At 36.0% G+C, this 21,630-nt stretch overlaps 1 protein-coding gene across 3 annotated transcripts in view; it reads right to left on the reverse strand.

Moving 5' to 3' along the window:
- The window catches only part of EPS15 (epidermal growth factor receptor pathway substrate 15), a 146,039-nt gene that overhangs the window by 40,351 nt on the left and 84,058 nt on the right, over positions 1–21,630 (reverse strand). For all 3 annotated transcript variants that reach the window (XM_045035808.1, XM_003990092.6, XM_045035809.1), the window contains exons 13-15: positions 18,294–18,366; positions 6,001–6,162; positions 5,393–5,590 (exon numbers count right to left, since the gene is read on the reverse strand). In XM_045035808.1, coding sequence (XP_044891743.1) covers positions 5,393–5,590; positions 6,001–6,162; positions 18,294–18,366 — 433 coding nt within the window. The remainder of the gene's footprint in view (positions 1–5,392; positions 5,591–6,000; positions 6,163–18,293; positions 18,367–21,630) is intronic.

The raw sequence follows: 21,630 nt of genomic DNA on the forward strand, positions 1-21,630 counted from the left end.
TTCAGATTCTGTGTCTCCCTCTCTCTCTGCCCCTCCCCACTCATGCTCTGTATCTCTCTCCTTCAGATATAAATAAACATTAAAAACATTAAAAAAATATGTTTCTAGTGAAAAGAAGTAATGAATGGAATTTTACTGAATAGTGCCCATTTTTCATAAAATATATTTTTTACGCTACATTGGAATTCCCTTTATTTATTAGCATGTTGTGTGGTTGTTTTGTTTTGTTTTAGGAATCATAAAAATTACCTATTAGCATTTCATAAATCAAGTCTCAATTCCCCTAACCTTATTTTCTGCATAAGGTTTTTAAGTTGCTCATTTTGGAATCTGTAATTTACCAAAGGTCTTTTCAGGGTCATCAGCTGAGAAAGGAACACTATTTTGGACTGGGAGACAGATGTCAATCAAGCTCTATCACCTTCAACTCTCTTAGTCAAAGTTTAGTCTCCAAGCTTCCATTTCTCAACCCATAAAGTAAGAACTATCTCCAAAGATGATTAAGTGAAGCAGAAATTTTTGAAAAAACTCTGTAAAATGTAAAGGTCTGTGTAAACAGTGGACATTGAATATAAAGTGCCTAGCACACTGCATTTCTCACTATTATACCAATTAAATTTTCCTATTTCTTTTCCACTAATTCATTCCATATTTAAAAAGTTAAAGACCTTGATCTCTTTGTGGGCAGGGACCACAACTTTTGCCATCAACTTTGTATGTCCAACATCTAGCACAATGATGTACACCGTAAGTGCTTTTATGTTCACTGAATGGACACAAGTATTGTGTTTATAAATTTAAACAGTGGGTTATCAGTAAGCATATGTATCTACCAAACTGTACTGTATTGAGAATTTAAACTAACAATCCAAAATACTACACATTTGTAACACATAGCATATGCCTTGTATATTCCTAGTGCTATTGAGTTGTGGCTTATAAATATTTTTTTACTTTAATCCATAGAAAGAAATAGATTTTACACCCTAACCCAGTAAATATATATGTATTTATTTGAATATGCATGTACATAAACACATATATATAGATATACTGATCCATATAAATAATTTACACACATGCACACACACATACATACACATACAATTGTGAAAAAATTTCATGATAGTACTTATCCTTATGCCATGTAATGCACCCTGATGTTTCCTATTCTGTCTTATTTCATTTTTATTTGTATTCATTTTTTCAAATACAAAGTATGTCTTTATTTTTTCTAAACAAAAACAACCGGTATAAGTATATATATGAATGCACAGGCACACAAAGACAGGTGCATCCATGTGCAGACAGAATTCTAAAAAGATACCATACTGCAAACATTGTTTTTCTCCAGGAGGTAGAATTATCAGATTTCTCACTTTCTATTTTTACAAATGTACATAGTGTAGTGCTCCATTATTAACAACAGTTAATTTGATCTTTTATACATTAAATACTTGCAATGTATATGAGGAGAACAAATGTGCATGTATAAAACAATTTTATGCTATTTGGATAAAACAATTTTATGTTTATGGGTAAGGCAGTGTTTCTCACTGAGTTGGGCACAATCACTGACTATACAGGCCAGGGAGATGTTTTCCGTGGGGACCAGAGGCACAGTTCTCCCCTTGTCCATCTGCTTCAGAGCTGCCCAATATCTCCTCTATATTTTCCCGTTTCTGACTTTTTTCTTGTTCCTGACTGAACCTCCTAAAGCTCACAAAATTATTTTAACACATCAGGCTGCAAGCTTTTGAGGAGCGATAAGATGACATTTATTCGCTTCCAGTTATCAGTGGATGTCAAGTTGGGTCGGCTTCATGGAGTCTGAAATAATGAACACCTCAGTGATTAGCAGCACCAAAGACTCAAAAGCTTTGAACGCTTCAGGACACTCTTGCTTTATTTCATTTTTTAAAAGAATTTTATCATGACCATTAAATAAATTTCAATACCCACTACACCTTTACAGTCTAAAATTTAAAACCTTGGGGTACTTAACTAGCTCAGTTGGAAAAGCATGTGACTCTTGATCTCAGGGTTGTGAGTTTGAGCCCCATGTTGGGTGTAGAAGTGACTTAAATAAAAAACTTAAAAATAAATGAATGAATGAATAAATAAAAAAATTTTCAAACCTTAAATACCCATCATATAGATGAAGCAGTATGTGGAAATACTTGCCAATCAAAGAGTTCTATGTAGGACATTTATTCCTTATAATTACTTCTGAGACAATAAAATCTTGAACAAAACTAGGCTTTCCCATGTCTCGCTCTCTCACGCAACTCTCTTCTTCCTTAGTCTCTGCATAAACTTAGAGGATATAGAGAAAAAAAATCACACGACTAACACAAGCTCTATCAGAATGCCAGAAACACATGGATTAAAATAGTATATATCATGTAAGTAATATACATAGACTTAAAGCCAGAGGTTCTTTGCTTTTTCTTACCATAAATACAAGGTAAGAAGATGAAAATTCAGCAAATCAGAACATTTTTCTTCAATTATTCCTTTTACCAGAAAAGCTGTCTGGCTTTAGAGGGCAATTAAAACCTCAGGAAAATTTACAACTGGATTTTCATTTTTATAGACCCATGGGAAAATACTGCCCTTCGTGGGAAAGACACAAGTCACTCAGTCAAATGTAAGAAATTGCTATGTTTGTTCTTTCCTTTTTTATTTATTTTTTAATTATTTTTATTTTTTAAGTAAACTCTACACCCAACATGGGGCTTGAACTTATGACCCCAAGATCAAGAGTCCCATGCTCTACTGACTGCGCCAGACAGGTGCCCTGGTATGTTTGTTTTTAAGGTTTGGAGATCAGATGCAAGGATATAATTCCTTCCATAGATCCCAAATATCTTCTGGCACACTTGGTAGAATATTTTGCTGAGATTATTTTCCTTGCTCATAAATACTGTTTTTATTTTCTCGGTAATAATTTATAATATCCAGAGTCCTTTCTGCTTTTCTCATTTATGTTCCTTCCTTTGAAAAAAGTCTCCTTTCAAAAACCTCAAAGAAAATGAAAAGACAAGCAAGATATGGGGAGAAATTATTTGCCAATCAAATATCTGATAAAGAACCTATATCCAAAATATATTTTTTTAAATGCTTGTAATTTCATAATAGACAATCCAATTTTTTAAAATGGTCAAAAGACTTACACAGATATTTCATCCAAGAGGATTTACGAATGGCTAATAAGCACATGAAAAGATGCTTAACATCACTAGTCATTAGAGAAATGCAAATTAGAAACTATGGGACACCACTTCACACACACTAGAACAATTATAATCAGTTAGGTAGGCAATAAAGTGTTGTTAACATTGTGGAGAAACTGGAACCCTCATATGAGAATGTGAAATGGTACAGTGACTTTGGAAAACAGTTTGGCAATTTAAAGTTTAAAAAAATTTTTTTAAATGTTTATTTGTTTTTGAGAGAGACAGAGCACAAGTGGGGAGGGACAGAGAGAGAAGGAGTCACAGAATCTGAAGCAGGCTCCAGGCTCTGAGCCATCAGCACAGAGCCCAATGTGGGGCTCGAACTTATGATCTGCGAGATCATGCCCTGAGCCAAAGTTGGACACTTAACCAACTGAGCCACCCAGGTGCTCCTAAAGTTAAAAAAAAAAAAAAGAAAAAGAAAAAAAAATTAAAAAAAAAATTTAAACAGAACTTCACAATACAACCATTCCATATCCAAGAGAAAGGAAAACACATGTCCATATGAAGAATTGTATGCAAATGTTCATAGCAGCATTATTCATAATAGCCAACAAGCAGAAAGAATCCAAATGCCCATTAATCAGTGAATAGATAAACAAAATACTTTATAAATACACAATGAAATAAATGTTGATACATGCTACAACACAGATGAGCCTCAAAAACATTATGCGTGTGAAGGAAACCACATGAAAAAGGCTGCACAGTGTTTGATTTCATCTACATGAAGTGCTCAAAAAGGCAAATCTATAGAAATAGAAAGCAGATTAGTAATTACTTAGGGGTAGAAGTGGGGACTCACACAGATGGGCACAAGGGATCTTTTAGGAGTGATAGAGATGTTCTAAAACTGGATTGTGATGTTTGAACAATTCTAAATTTACTGAAAATCACTGAATTGTATGTACCCTTAAAAGCTGTGAATTTTATGGTATGTAAATTATACCTCAAAAAACCAATTTTAAAAAAAACTCAAAGAAGAAAATTATTTTAAAGAATATTCATTCAGTTGGTAGCAGTCTCACTAGGATAGCATTCTTTTGGGTTACTTGTATATTGAGTACCTATACTGGGATAAGAACTACGCTAAATGATGAGAGAAAAAAAATGTGTAAGTTTCTAGACCAAAAAGCTCAGTCTGCTTGGGGAGACAGACACAGAAACAAATATTTAGGGGAAAATGTTACGAATGCCGTAACAGAAGTAGAGTCCAATAAAGGCAGGGTTCAGAAAATGCTATAAAGAAATAAGAAGCTATGTCTTGCAAGATGAGTGAGTAGGTATTCACCTACAAGAGAGGGGAAGGAAATATATTAAGGGTAGGGCTTCATTATACATAATAATTAACTGAGAACACTGGACTACATGTTAGAAGATCTGGATTCTAGGCTGTGGCTCCTTTTTAAAGGCTATGTAACCATAGGTGAGTTGCTTAATGTTCCTTGGCTTTAGTTGGTTCAAATTCAAAATGAAAGGAATGAGCTACATGATCTCTCTGCTCCTAACTAACCATCTTACTACCATTCTACAAAATATTATTTTCCACATAGGGAAGCCCAGAAAAAAACAAAGCAAAAGGTCTATACTCTGGACTCACACAACATGGCACGTTTATCTATACAAAGAACAATTTTCTAATAAAAAAAATAAAGGTCTCCAAATGAGCAAAACTGGTTTTAAGATCAGAATCCCAATTTTGTAAATTTTGTTATTTACAAAAATAAGCAACAGTTAGCAAGCATTTATGTACCAAACACTACGCTAAAATGTCTCACAGTTATTTAAACCTTTACATTGCATTTAATCCTTACAACAGACCTAAAAGGTAGAAGTACTGTTAATTTTCTAATTGTAAAGATAAGGAATCTGATACTAAGGTAATTCACACAGTTAAGTGGCAGAGACAGCACTTAAACCTAAACCATGTAACCACAAAACCCATACTCTTAACCAGGACTCCAATGATAATAATCAGATACACGATGTATAACAGTCTTAATTTATGACAGGCAACAAGAAACCTATTTGCACAAAATGAATGAAAAATGAATAATAAACTAGGCAGAGGGTAAAGGAACACAAGTATTATTCACTAAGAGGATATGGTGAGGCCCCGTTTGAGCATGTTTCTCGCTGTCACAAAGACTTACTGAACTGATTTCCTGTTGTGAATCTTGGAGGTGCTGCTGAAGAGGTCCAAGCTGAGCCTTCCCTGACTCCACACTCTCCTCCAATTCTGCCGTTTCTTGCTGTAAGCGACTCAGCTCCTCCCTAGCTTTGGCCAGCTCTTCCTCGTAAGTGGAGATCTGTGATTCTTGACTAGTCAATTCAGCTTTCAGGGATGAGATCTATCACATGGAAGTGAATGAGAAGAAAGAGAGATAAAAAAGAGATGTCATTAAAATGTTCCATAATGCAAATATGTTTATTTGTTTAGTTTACTATTGTGGTGTTTTTTGAAGTTTATATTTTTGGTAGAAAAGGGCAATTAGGGGATGAATAGAGGGAACTTGAAGGTATAGGTACCATATTTCCAGCTAAAATTTAGAAAAGTAGTACATTAAGGGCCTTCTTTCCCCTAAAGAGGGCCTGTAATTTCCGGATGAACAGTGCTCCAACTCCTTCATGTGCCCCAACTGTTGATTGATTGCCACCTAACAACAACAGCAACAACAATAACAAGCAAAGCATGTTCCCATCTTACACCAGGAAAAGCAACCAAGGTATGGATACAGACAGCAGCAAATGGCCACTTTACCAGCTGGGCCTCCTCAGCGCATTTCTTTCTAACTTCCTTCAGTTGCTCCTCCAGCTGGGATTTCTGCTCATCCAGTCCATCAAGGAGTTCCTGTACTTGCTGTTTCTGGGCCTGTAATTTTTGCAGATTAGTATTCTCCCTTTGAACTTCATCTTGAAGATCCTGAAATACAAGAAAATTGACATATTTATTATCTTTGGAGAGAGGGGAAGGTTAACAATTTTTAAAAGATTACCTTAAGGGAAAATAAAGTCTCATCTTATTCAGCATGTTATGTTGGTGGATTGGAGGAATCCTAGCTTTAAATACGGTCTTTACTTGAGGATTTCTTCCCTAGACTCCAGGTTTTAAAATCCAATTTGCTTACTCAAATCTGTCCTTCGATGTCCGATGAACTTCTTGAACATGTCAAAAACAGAACTCCTGGCATTTCCACCCCCCAAATCTGCTTTATCTTCAATCTTCCCCCTCAGTTTCTCTGGCCAAAAAGAGCAGCATCTTCTTTGACTCTTCTCTTTCTCTCACATCTCATCTCCATCTGTCAGCAAATCTTACTGCTTCTTCCTTCAGAATATATTCAAACTGACCATTTTTTTCCCTCTACCTTGGTCCAGGTCACTATTATCTCCTCCTGGATTGCTGCCTTCTAACTGGTGTCCCTGCTTCCACCCAGACTACCTACAGTTTATTTTCAGCATATCAGCCACTGTTAAAAACCTGTGTCAGATGAGTCACTCCTCTACTCAAAACTCTGCATTGACTCCCCATCTCCCTTTCTATAAAAAGTCCTCACGGTGCCCTATATCTCTCAACTTCGTTTCCACTGCACTCTCCCTTACTCAGCCACTCTAGGCCTCACTGCTGCTCCTCCCACAGGTTCCTCTCAAGATCTTCCACTGATTACCCCTTCTTCCTAGAAAGTTCTCCCCCCAGGTATCCATATGGCTCAATCCCTCATCTCTTTCAAGTCTTTGCTCAACCATAACCTTCTCAGTGAGGCCTTCCTCATCAAGCATCGCCAGTACCATTACAACCACCTCCCTTCCCTAAGTCTCCTTCATATATAGCAATAATTTTATTCATTTTCTAGAACAGCTTTACTAAGATAAATATACTGAACTCACCCATTTAAAGTGTACAATTCAATGGTTTTTAGTACCTTTACAGAGCTGTGCAACCATCACAATTTCTTTTAGAACATTTTCATTGCCCCAAAAAGAAACCCCATACCCACTAGCAAGTCACTCTCTATTTCCTTCCCAATATCCCCAGCCCTAGGCAACCACCAATCTACTTTCCATCTCTAAAAGCTTTGTCTATTCTGGATATGGAGAACCATTCATGCACCCCTAAAAATAATGATACCTTTTTACTAACATACCGTTCAAAGACCCCAACAATCATTCATCAGAGTAAGAATCTAAGAACAACAAAAGAAAAACTTAGAAGGTTCTGAATTACACACGACTTATACAAAACAAGGATGTCTACAATAGCCCTTATAATGTGCTAGGTATTGGTCCAGGCTCCTTACATACATGAATTCATTTATAATCCATATGACTGATCTATGAAGTAGGTACTATTGTTAATCACATTTTACAAATGAGAAAACTGAGGCACAGATGGGCAAGTACTTGTCCAAAGTTACGGTTAACAGGTGATGGATTCAAACTAGGTTCTGATTCTAGAGTCTGAGCTCTTAATCACTAAGCTATACACAGTGTCTACATTAAACTTTCACAAGTACACCACTATTTCTTAAATACATGTACATGCTTCGGTGATTAAATAAAACATTGAACAATGCTTTTAATAACTGATTTGTACTTATATTTTCTCAACCAACTGATTAATCTAAAAGTGCAACTACATGCTGCTTTCTTTAAAAAGTTCCTTTAAAAGGACCAACAAAATAGGTGATCATGAAACCCTTCTTGTGCGTAAATTCCGTGAGTCTATGTGATCATAGATTCGTAATGGTAAGCTCCACTAGTATTTTATCATTAATTTCCCAGAATGCCTAATATTTTTTCATGCCTAAATTTTTAACCTTGCCTATACTATTAACTGAACCATACTCAAAATGAAGATATTGTTTTAGATATGCACCTGGCATTGGCCCTCAATAAATACATGCTAGTTTTCATTGTCCTTTCCTTGACTCATGCTTTATTTTTCTGCCTTTGTTTCTTCCTATTACAAATGTCCAACTTTCTTAAGAAAACAATTCATTGTAAAGAAGAGTTCTTTAGTTACTCTGCTATAAAACACATAATGGCTCCCTCTTATCTGTGGGATAAAGTAAAACTGCCTGCAAGGTACATTAGAACCTTTAATTCTGGGCCCCACGTTATCCTTTCTCTTCTACTACCCTCTTTTCCTTATATTCACCAGTACCCCAGCCTCAATACACCATCTTCTTTCTCCAAGACACAATATACTTCAATGTCCCTGTGCCTTTTGCCTGAGCCATTTCTTCTTCCTTGAGTGCCCTTCCATACCATGGTTATCTGGAAACACTATTCATTCTTCAAAGCCCAGTCAAATTTAATCTCCTTGGACTCACCTTGAGCTTCCTTTACTTATGTTCCTACAGCAGTTTGTACCTAACCTCTATTACCACACTTACTACACTGTATTATAGTTACCTCTAAATAATAAGCTGCTAAAGGACAAAACCGATGTCTCACCTTTCTTTGAGGTTCCACAATCTAGTATAATGCTAGCACATTCCAGATGATTAATTAAACAATGATTTGTAACTATCACAAAATTTCTAGTACCTGGGAGAAACTATTGGAAAATGTGCCTGAGGTTGATAGAAAGAAAGGATTTTATGTTCTTTTAACATGCTGTGAAAAGCTTCACCCTGTATTTAAACTATAAGTAAATATTAATAGTAGCCTCAAACTGACCTAATAAATGGTTTTTGTTAGAATACCACCTAAGTTTCTGTACTGGTTCAATATTTTTATAGTCTATAGACCAAGAATGATCTGACATTTAAAATCTCCATTACTGTATATGGAAATAATCTTTACTGCTTTAGCATTTTACTGTAGCATATATCTTTCTTACATTTTTAAGCATTTATATTTGTGCTTTTTTACATAATATTATGTACTATTATTTTTTTTAAGGAGAGAGAGAGTACGCAAGTTCGGGGGAGGGGCAGAGGGAGAGAATGGGAGAATCTCGAACAGGTTCCATGATCATCCTGGAGCCAAAATGGGGCTCAATCCCACAAACTGTCAGATCATGACCTGAGTCAAAAGTAAGAGTGGGATGCTCAACCACCTGAGCCACCAGGTGCCCCTATATGCTTACTCTTCAGGAAGGCAGCTTCACTTTAACACAGTAACTTGAAAAACTACAGTGGATTGAAAATTTCTTATAAGTCAATTATAAAATATTTTTTAAATGCCACCTGCAGCTCTAAAGTAATTTTACTGGTTTGAGAATATAATCCATCATAAATACCTTACTTTGGTTATAAAGTTATTATTACATAGTTTATATATAATGATATGCTGGCCTAAAAAGCATTTTTTAAGAATCCTGTGGAAAAATCTTTTTTCTTTTTCCCCTTAATTAAAAATTTTCAGGGGTGGGAAAAGGAAAAAACACCTGTTACCTATTCCCATCCTCAAACACTCTAACTTCCCAACCTCTCTCAACCTCCTGCCTTCCCCCTCACCCCCCAACCACACCAAATCTTGGACTCCATCTCTAATAATACCTAGATGTTATAAATAGATATAATTTTGATGTCTCTACTTTTATTATGAATCTAATTAAAAACAAAATTACCTTAAAAGGGTCATGTAATGTAAGAAAATGTCTAGGACCTAATGTTAATTTTTAAAAGCTAAATACAAAGGCATGTACAGTATAATCACAAATAAATATAAAACCATTTATGTATATTCATTAAAAATACAGCAAAATGTTAACAATGTCTCTCTCTTGCTGAAATTGTAGAGTTTTTTTCTTTTTATATTTTTCTATATTTTATAAATTATGGACCAATATTACTTTCATAATCCAAAAATGTCAAGTTTGCAGTTTAAGTATCATATACCTCTGGTGGTTTCACACCAGTATAAAAATATTCAGATGTAGGGGCGCCTGGGTGGCTCAGTCGGTTGAGCGAACGACTTCGGCTCAGGTCACAATCTCGCGGTCCGTGAGTTTGAGCCCCGTGTCAGGCTCTGTGCTGACAGCTCAGAGCCTGGAGCCTGTTTCAGATTCTGTGTCTCCCTCTCTCTGACCCTCCCCCATTCATGCTCTGTCTCTCTCTGTCTCAAAAATAAATAAACGTTAAAAAAAATATTCAGATGTGACTGAATTTTTATGTAAAAGCTACCAATAGTAGGATTAATACTGGTTTCCTTTAATAAACTGAACTATTTTTCAAAACTAGTGTTTTTAATGAGCCACTTTGAATACACCCTTAGAAGACAAATTTATGCAAGAGGAAAGGGAATAAACAAGCCAATATAATATTTATTCATTCTTGACCTTTCTCTTCCACGGAGCAAACAAAGTCACTTAAATTTCCCAGCCTCACTTCTTAGCTGCAGTAAAAAGCCACTTAGTAACATAAAAGTATAGACCTCCAAGGGAAAGGTTACTGAGAAAATACCTCACATTAGTATCTAAGCTGGATAGATGTCCACATCAAAACTAATTATAATTAATGTTTCTCCATGTCTATTTCTAAGTATGATAAAAGATCTCTTAAAAAATTCCAACAGTAGCTCATACACAAAAGCATCTACTTTTTCAGTAAGCAGATTTAAAATGATTAATTTGCACAAAAGCAAAATGAACAGATGCAAATATACACACTACAAGAATAAGAATCAAATTTCACTGCAAAATTACTTGTAAGGCTACCACCACTGCAATACAATTTCCACATCAACATCAGTATCCAGATAACCTTGGCTATCTTATTTTGGTATAGATTTGCTTACCCTGAGACTAAGTGAAGGTAACAGATACACATCTCCCAAGGATCCTTACCCACCCCTCACCCCTCCAAACCCCCACCTCATCCTCGACCAGGGCAGTGGCAGGCTCTCCTAACAAACAGTATCTTCCACTAAACTAGGATAACTGACTCTTAACTTTAGTGTAGCCCTTTGGGAAAATCCTCCTCTGTGCACAACCTCAGCACTATCAAATGCCATCCCATGAAGTAAGTGACTAAAGACATTTGCAGAAGCCTTCCTAGTTATGCTCTACTTTCTGTGATCATGCTCTACTTGCCTATCTGTTCCATCAACAGAAGAAAGGAGAATAGCAGCAATTAGAGAATGGCAAGAATGGAGTGAACAAAACTACAGTAACACAGTACCAAGGTTTGTTTTAGAAAAATACCAAAGCAGTCACATCAAAGGTTCCTCATCAGGGAAGGTATCTTGGCTTTATTTAAAAAGAACTTTCAGGGGCGCCTGGGTGGCGCAGTCGGTTAAGCGTCCGACTTCAGCCAGGTCACGATCTCGCGGTCCGTGAGTTCGAGCCCTGCGTCGGGCTCTGGGCTGATGGCTCGGAGCCTGTTTCTGATTCTGTGTCTCCCTCTCTCTCTGCCCCTCCCCCATTCATGCTGTGTCTCTCTCTGTCCCAAAAAAATAAACGTTGAAAAAAAAATTTTTTTTTTAAAAATAAAAAGAACTTTCAAGGAAAATGTCCTGTTTTCTAGAAATCACACAAGGTACATCCTTCTATATCCCATGAAGTGCTACAAAGGTAGTGAAAAGAGAATTTAAACAAATAAATAAAAACTCTTTGCTATATTAACAGACTAAAACAATTCATTTTAGCAACTCAAGTCAGTTGCACAACTGAAGAAGTAACTTCAGTATTAACCTAAGAAGTATTGGGGCACCTGGGTGGCTCAATCGGTTAAGTGTCTGTCTTCAGCTCAGGTCATGATCTCAGGGTTTGTGAGTTAGAGTCCCACATCAGGCTCCCTGCTGGCAGTGTGGAGCCTGTTTGGGATTCTTGCTCTCTCCTCTCTCTCTCCCCCTCCCTGCTGGTGCTTTCTCTCTCAAAATAAATAAAGAAAAACCTTAAAAATAAATAAACAAACAAACAAACCTACAAAGTGTTAACAACATGAATACTTTTGCATCTGTTTCATATAAAATAGAGCAAAATATAAACAAAGCACTAACTTATGAATAAAACACTTACTTAAAAACCCCAAAGCATATATACAGACATGTATTTATACTAGAATATCTATACCTGAAGAAGAATTATTAAAGAAAACAGGGGGAATTTTACATATTTTGGAAATCTTATAAAAATGCTATTGAATTGCTTTTAAAAATTCTATAGACTAATCCAAAACTAGAAATAATCAGGTACATTCATTATGTTGGCCTAATTTTCAAAATGGAAGTTATAGGAGTATTCTTTTTTAAGTTTATTTATTTATTTTGAGAGAGAGAGGGAGAGAGAGGGAAAGAGACAGGGAGACAGAGGATCCCAAGCAGGCCCCATGCTGTCCTTACGGAGCCTTACACAGGGCTCGATCCCACAAATTGTGAGATCATGACCTGAGCCAAAATCAAGAGTTGGATTCTTAACCAACTGAGCCACCCAGGCACCCCAGGAATATTCTTTTTTATTTTATTTTATTTTATTTTATTTTATTTTATTTTATTTTATTTTATTTTATTTTTTATTTTGAGAGAGAGACAAAGAGAGAGAGAAAGTGTGGACGCACACACACCCACACCCACACACCCCACACACATATAAGCGGGGAGGGACAGAGAGAGAGAATCCCAACCAGGCTCCGCACTCTCAGTGCAGAGCCAATATGGGACTTGAACTCACAGGCTATGAGATCATGACCTGAGCCGAAATCAAGAGTAGGACACTTAACCGACTGAGCCACCGAGAGAGAGAGAGAGAGAGAGAGAGAGAGAGCGCGCACGCAAGCAGGGGAGGGACAGAAAGCAAGGGAGAGAGAGAAAATCCCAAACAGGCTCTGTGCTTATAGCACTGTGGGGCTCAAACTCATGAACCGTGCATGAGATCATGACCTGAGCCAAAATCAAGAGTTAGACGCTTAACCAACTGAGCCATTCAGGTGCCCCAGGAGTATTCTTAATATAAAAAAAAGTTATCAACTGTAGAGCAAGACGTTTAGGTCAAAGAACAGAAAGGCAGTCTATTAAAGTAGGTGGGTGTTAGAAACCTCATCAACAGCCTGCCTTTATTTCCCAATCATATGCTTCCCAGCATGTTCTAAGAGCATTATCGCTAGGAAAAGAATGTTGAGCTCATGTATCTAATTTTACTTCCACCCAAAATAAGTCCTTCCTCTTCATCTAAGAAAAAAAAAAACTAAGTGATTAAAATGAAGAAAAATGGACAATTACTATCAATTACTGAACCTTTATTGATAAAGTATAACTAAGTGGGAGCTTCTTTTGCATGAGAATAGCATAAACAAGTATGAACTCTATAGAAAAGTCTGACTGTTTGATACCTACCATGCTCCCAATCCTTTCTATGATTTCTGGGTGTGTCTTGTCCTATTTTTAAATTTTATGCATAAAACTGAAGTTTATTCGTTTCTTTTGTCAACAGCTTTCTTAAATTTATCTCTATCTAATAATACATTACCAACTATACTGAAAGATTTGTTCCAAGGTACAATTTCTTAGCTTAAGGAGTTTACAAGAGAGGCTGGAAGATACTGAATCATACACACTACACTAGCATAATAAGGTAACATACTGGACATACCATAAAAAGTGAATACACACTCCTCTGGGAGTTCCGACAAGGAAATACTGATGTAGACTAAGGGACAGAGAAGGAAAAGTTTTATTTAGACAAGTGGTGGGATTTGAGCTGGGCTTTAAGGCACAGGCAGAATTCACATAAGCAGGGAAATAGGGAACATTCTAGATCACCACAACAAAAGATGTAAGTGTGGCAATAAGAGAATATGTAGGGCACATAGTTTAGAGGCAGACAATAAAAAAACAAAAACAAAAAACAAAAAACCAAGTAGTGCAGGAGGAGGATTTGTATCTCATCTTTTTTTTTCTACCTCCAATATACCCATGAGATACGACATCCTCTGATCATTAACCACGGCAGTGGGCAGCAGTAAAGATTTTCACATCTGAGAGTCATGATACTAAAATTGGTTTAGGAAGAAAAGCAAGAAGATGGGCAAGAAGAGCACTTATGATCTGACTTCAAAATTTCAGATGTTAGGTAATAAGGGTGGCAATAATGAGAAAGAAAACACTGATAGAAATAGGAGAGTCTAAAATTGAAGCCAATTTTTTTTTTCAACAAAATGAGGCTCATTTCAGACACAGTGACTTCAAAATGATAAACACCAAAATGTCTAACTGGAGATGTGAAGCTGGAGAGCAGAGAGCTTGATAAATATTTGGGAGTCACCAGCATATGGATGATAGGCGGCATGGAAAAGGAAGGAAACAAGGGGAGAGCATATGTATCAGTCAATCTCTGCAAAGGCAACAGAAAGCAAAAGGTCACTGAGGCAGGAGAATATCTCGGAGAGCACAATTCAAGAAAGCAGGAACCAATGCAGGAAAGGCCAATAGATTGGGTCATATGATTATTCTCAGTTCTGGGAAGAAAAATTAAAGCACACTGGTACAGGTAAACAGCATACTAAACAGGATTACTGAAAGGCTAGAAAGGGAAAAAATGGCCACACAAAGAAAAGGAAGGAGAGAAGGAAGGAAGGAAGGAAGGAAGGAAGGAAGGAAGGAAGGAAAGGGAAAGGGAAAGGGAAAGGGAAAGGGAAAGGGAAAGGGAAAGGGAAAGGGAAAGGAAAGGAAAGAAACCAGGTTGGTAGCTAAAGTGGCAGCAACAGCGGAAAAAAACAAAAAAACAAAAACAAGGTATTTTCAAATTGGTGAGTCCTGTGTGCAGATAGCCCTAAATAAAGATAGGAGTCAGAGGAGGAAGACCTTGACAATAAAGGAGGGATAGATAATAAGAAGATGACAGTAGTGTATAGAATACTACCACTAATCAGAACATTTACTGAAATTTTACCTGGTACCAATCACTCTGTGAGGCCCCGTAACTGCATCATTTCATTTTATTCCTACAGCAACTTTAAGTGTTTGGTATTTTTATTATCCCATGTTACAGAACAGAAAACTAATATGTAGTGATTAAATTACTTACTTACAAACCTACGAAGAGCCAGAATCAAAAACTGAATTCAAGTTTGTCTGATACCAGGTTATTCCTACAAACTTCTATGCAACACTGAAGAAAGCACACATGACAGGGCATTCCTAATTTGTTTACTCAGAAGAAAAATTTTAATAAAATTGTATGTAGGCAGTTTAAGGTAGGAAAGAATGTGGGTCTGCTTTCTCCTCTTAACAAACAAACAAAAGCCCAAACCATATACATTTAAGATAGAATGGACTTTTATAACTTTTTCCCATTGGGTTACTTTGGGTCTAATTTCTCCCTAGAACTTGATAAACTAGAAAGACTGCTGGTTTATCATATGTGTTAACAGTGATCATTTCAGGAAATAAAATTTGAAGTTAATTGCTGCTTTGGTTTTCAAGAAAAAAATCTTGAGCTGAAAGTTTTCAAGATGGTAGTTCATAGGACTATAGACAGGAAACAAAAATTTATAAATTAATTACATAGCAGATTTTATAATTTACCTGTATTAGGAAGACTACAGAGCAGCAAAACAAAAAAGAACTAGTCTTTTGGCACTTTGGTCACATGTAAATTTGGTTTCTGTGCTTGAGATATGAGCTCATATAATTACTATCTATGACTTTATAAATATGGAGAAAAGCAATCAAGTTTGGATTGGGCAGACATTCACTGATAGGTCAAAATTCCCTTACTTTCCTCCTGATATCTTCATTTTGACATTTCTCATTAGTGCCTACATTAGAAAGTGGGAGCAGAAAGCAGGGAAGTTCAGGGGCACCTGGGGGGCTCAGTTGGTTAAGTGTCCGACCAAGGCTCAGGTCACGATCTCACAGTCCACGAGGCTCTGTGCTGACAGCTCAGAGCCTGGAGCCTGCTTCAGATTCTGTGTCTCCCTCTCTCTCTGCCCCTCCCCCACTCACGCTCTGTTTCTCTCTCTCTAAAATAAATAAACATTAAAAATTTTTTAAAAAAAGAAAGCAGTGAAGTTCTTTAATTTTGCTATTAATTAATAACTCTAGCTAATTGCCTTTTGCCAGAGAAATTAGAAAATAAAGCACTAGGACTTGGGATTACTTACAGATTTTAATTATCCATCTTATTCCTTAGTCTGTGCTTCATTAATGTATAAATCAGAGTTAACCAACAGACAATGAAATCTACTTATTATCAGTTCTTGTAAGCTGTCTTGTGCTTCAGAAAATTGAAAATAATCACTAAAATGAAAAGTTTTAATTACATGTAGATGTCATTTATCCATGTCATTCTTAATTTAGTGTTTCATTACCATGTATAATACAGAGATACCTGTTTAGGGGTGGAATGAATAATAAATCTAACATAAAGCTTTAATCCAATGTTCTTTTTTCAATGAACTTATGTTCAAACATTACAACTTCATCTGTACTAAGCATGCTCCAAGATGCCTTTTATTTACAGCACCTGATCAGAAAAATTAAATAATTTAGACTCCTGCCAATAAGACATTTTGGATTTAGCAAAGCTTACGATTTAACATATACCTTACCATAATTTCTAAGTGAAAAAGAACAAAGAAATCATGAAGAAATTTTGACTGATAACAAAACCTCTCAAGTGGTAAGAAATCAAATATTCAAAGATAGCCCACTTAGCCTAAAAGGAACAATATAAATTCTAGTGTTGTTCCAAACCAGCCTTTTAAAAACTCACCTCTTCAAAAGACGCAGTAGGGAAAAACCAACAAGTAGATGTACACTAATAACAAGATATTGCCTACTGCAAAAACCTTTGTACTTTGAAATACCATCTGGCTAAATTTAGAAGCTGTCCAGTATTATATCAGTAACTATATCTATCTCTTCAGATTGAGGAAACATAGATTATTTTATCTTCTATTCTTAAGTTATTTTCAGCAAGAACTGCTTAAAGTCTGTGACTCTTTTGCATTTCCTAAGAAGCTCAAAAACTGCACAAAAATAACATAATTGAAGTAACCACCCCTCATTTCAGTACCACAAAGGGAAATATATTAGTAATGATCTCTTGACTTTTCCATCACCTTTAGGAAAATTTCCATATATATAGTAAACGTAGTAATCTAATAAAATAACAAACTTGTAACAAGAAGTCTCTTTGGCTTCTTCCTCAATATCTCAGTAAATCATTCTTCCCACCCAGGCATAGTCCATCTGATAGACAATCTCTGGTGTATGTCCTACATCAAAACAAAACACTGGATCTACTAATTTAGAGCTTTCATCCATTGTAAACTATCAGCACAAGCGGGGAAATCCAACATATAAGTAACATGTTTTAAAAGGCCCATCCATGAGCTCTCTTACTGGCAACTGATAACAGTGCTTCTATGTCCAACCTCCTGTATGTACTGGTATAGCATTCAAGAAACAGTGCATTGTTTACTGCTCTAAATGCAACACTGCCAAATTTTCTATATTTTTAATGTTTGAAATACCCCTTTTTGTACCATTTCTTAATCAATAATTGAGGTTTTATTTTCTTTTCTATTTGTAAAATGAAGCTACTTAACACAGCACTTAGTGAAAATGAATTAAATCTCTTTATGCTAAAGTTTAAGATACCCTGGCTAATTAACTTACAAAATGCTATTTTAAATTGTTTCAGTTCCCATCCTACCAGTATTATGAGAAACAGCCCTTTAAAAACACTAGGTCTCCTAGCTAACAAAATTTCACATTCATAAAAACCAATTTGCATTTTGATGATGATGGTGGTGATAATGACAATCTCACTCATTTAATTTTATTGGTGTAATAATATTTACATCGTAAGTCATTCAAACTTACCTTTAATAATATAATATGTAGGCAAATATTATCTTAAAAATACTTTCAAAACTAGAAATTTATGCTGAAAAATACTGCTTTCTCATCGCACTGTAATCTTTATAGGCCAGAATTCAGAGAAAAAGAATCATTTTGCAAAAGGCAAATATTTATATTACATAAATAACAGGTTTTCCCTAAACCTACTCATCAATACCACAACCATCACATAGTAAATGACCCTATACATTTAAAATGAATCCTAAATCAGAAATAGAATACTCAATTTTACAGATCATTTACCTGAACCTCGCTTGTCCTCTGTTTAATAGTATCTTCTTTCTCCTTAAGGTCCTGTTCCACATTATTCTTTTCCCTAGAAGACCAGCAAACAATGCAAGAATATTTGAGAACATCAGCTACAGCCGGTATGGTTATCCATCCTCCTAATCCTGAATCGCTTTTTAAATACATAGTGAAACATTCAATTTTTAAGCAAAGGGCAGATTTTTCCACCCTCTTTTAATTATTTATGGAATAGAAATCAATATGAGCTCTGTTTGTAAAAAAAAAAAATGCTTTCTCACTAAAATGTGGTGAAAAGAGAATAGATTAAAAAAGGAAGAGGAGAAAAATAATCAATGAAACACTCAGGTTTCACTGATCTCACTGTTGCTATGGAAATAATGTCCAATGAAAACCGCTGGTGAAAAAAAGGAGGGGTTGCATCAGCTCTGTAAGCTTAACCCTTAAGTACCACCGTCAAATCAAATGAAAATGGCTAATAGAAATAGCCAACAATATTAAGGAAAAGGACATTTATTGAAGTGTTAATTTCCCCTTAAATCACTGGTGTGTACCAATTTTAGAATGAAACAACATAGAGAAAATGGAAAAGACTGTCAATACACAGGCCATTTGCTCTATGAAATACCGCTCTGCTTAAAAAAGCTATTTTAGGACCACTTATCAATTCCAACTGATCAAATACATAAAACAACATATACGAAGTAAAAAAAAAAAGAGTCATATGAGCATTTATCTCTTTCTATATTCTTCAGATCAAACACACCAGGATCCACTTCTACTTTGAAATACCATTATCTAAATTCTCATATGCTTCCATCAGAGCTAGATTTCTAATGAATCAGTCTTAAACAACCTTAGATTCAGAATTACCATAAAGCTATTTCTTTTGATGTAATAAGTTTAACTGCCTGTTGGTACTGAAATCACACACACACAAGGACTTGCTCCCTTCATTTTTTCTTTTCTTTTCTACAAAGTGAGAGAGAAATCCATAGAATTCTGAAGCAATACATTTTTGGGGTGGGTGCAAAGGTAAAAGAAGGCCACATGAAGAAGGGAGGAGGCATTCACTAAGTCCTCCAGACTAGTACTACAGAGTTTCTCCTTAGAGCTTCAGGACTGTATTTCAGTTTCATCCCAGACATCACCCAAATGTAAGCTCAGGCTCCATTAAGCTGTAGCATAAAGAAGAGTGGGAAAATTATACCAGAGGGGATACCTAAGGGTCAATATTAATGCTACATTTATATTTCTGACCTATTTGAGGTGATATTTTAAACGCAGAAAAAATCAACTCTTTTGGAAATACAGGCATAATGTTCCTAAGATTTGTGAGGGAGAAAAAAAAGCACAAGAATAAAAGCTGTTTGTATACTGTTACTTTTAAACACTTGAGATGGCTCACTAACCGCTTGTCAGATGGTTCACAATGTAGGTCACGATGTTGTGGAGATTTTAAACAGTCCCTTACCATGCGAATCATTGTGGCAGCCTGTTCCTCCCATACCTCAATCTACTTATTATGCAAAGGCCATCCCCCACTTCTAACCCTTATAAATTTAGGTAACATTAAAAAATAGAAATCACAGGAAGAAAAAATCTATGTATACCACACATATTCTGCAAGCTCAATCTTGGAAATTTTTTCTTTCCTCCTTATGTGAACAGAAGAGTGTTTTCATTCCTGCTGCAGCATGTCAGAGGTAAGTCACATGAAAAACTAGCCCCCTCCCCCAATCCCAAATTCTCAGAGGCATTCCACACAAGGTCAGTATCAATTCTGCCCCTTGTTTCTGACAGTAGCTAGTAACAAAAATAGAAAACATCACACAGTATCATAAACCAGCAATATAGCCACTAACGTGTGTGTCTGTATTCAATCCATTCTGCTTCTCTGTTAACTCCTATTACTGACAGGGTCTGCTCAGAGATCAAGTGTGCAGGCAGGAAAACAGGGCTGCAAGAAAGCAGTGAGCTGACAAAATGTAGCCAAGACAGAAGAAAAAGAGAGCAAAAAACAAAAAAAAGAAGCTCACTTGGTGCAAAATGGAAAACAGATTAGAAAGGACTGTCAGCTCTAACCAGCAAACTATGTCTGGGTAAAATGGAAGAAGTTTAGAAGGTACAAATTTTTCTTCATAATTTTGGGTGTGGGAATGAGGATAGCAGTGGTGATATCTCCAAACATATCATGAAGATCATTTCAAACTATATAATAAATATGGAATCTTAAGGCATTAATTCTCATAGTACTGAGATCAGTAAAATTTTTTAATCCACTTTTATCTAGTGAAATTCTGGCCTCATGGTAACTTCTTTATTATCAAAATCAAGTAGTATAACATACATTACTAAACAGAAATTAAAAAAAAAATAAAATCAGTTATACTACCTTCTATAAAACCATCACAATTGAAAATCTATCCTATAAATTAGACTAAAGATCGGGGCGCCTGGGTGGCGCAGTCGGTTAAGCGTCCGACTTCAGCCAGGTCACGATCTCGCGGTCCGTGAGTTCGAGCCCCGCGTCGGGCTCTGGGCTGATGGCTCAGAGCCTGGAGCCTGTTTCCGATTCTGTGTCTCCCTCTCTCTCTGCCCCTCCCCCGTTCAGGCTCTGTCTCTCTCTGTCCCAAAAATAAATAAATGTTAAAAAAAAAAAAATTAGACTAAAGATCAAATAATTTTCTCATTAACTTAGATTATAATTTCAGGGATGCCAAATTGCTATTCTGTGGTATTCCACAGACTCAACTTCTATAGCTATCCTTCCCATTTCAGGCAAGTAAAAATACCTAAATATATTCAGGTGCACAAAGGTGCTTAGGTACTTGGTCATATATTTTACATTCCCCTTTCTTTCAAATAACATCACCTGTTTTTCTACAGGTGATGAATGCACAACTATACAAAGCATTCTGTTTAACAGTAGTAATTCAATAACCTAATTCTTTTCAAGATTCAGTGCCACAATAAAAAAATATTTATATGCAGTTTCCTAAGGAGTCCACCAATATATGGGGATAAGACAGATGTAAGATATATTTCAAAAATAGGTGTGTGAGCATTTTTCCCAAAGCACTACTCATCTCGGATGACAGGAAAAGCTATAGCCTTCAGCTTAGTAACTTCCAGAAGGGAAAATAAGTGATTCTACATACCTTCTATCTTAGACCATCTCTTTGACCCAATTCACTCCCAAGATCCTGGCACATCCTAAAGAATCCACAAATACCAAAGCCATTATCTCCCTGGTTTCTAAAAGCTGCCGGTTCTGATTCGATGGAAACTAGTATGTGAACCAGCAAGAAAAACAAAGCCCAAGATAAGCTTT

This window comes from Felis catus, chromosome C1, assembly GCF_018350175.1.
Source record: "Felis catus isolate Fca126 chromosome C1, F.catus_Fca126_mat1.0, whole genome shotgun sequence".
Taxonomy (NCBI): domain Eukaryota; kingdom Metazoa; phylum Chordata; class Mammalia; order Carnivora; family Felidae; genus Felis; species Felis catus.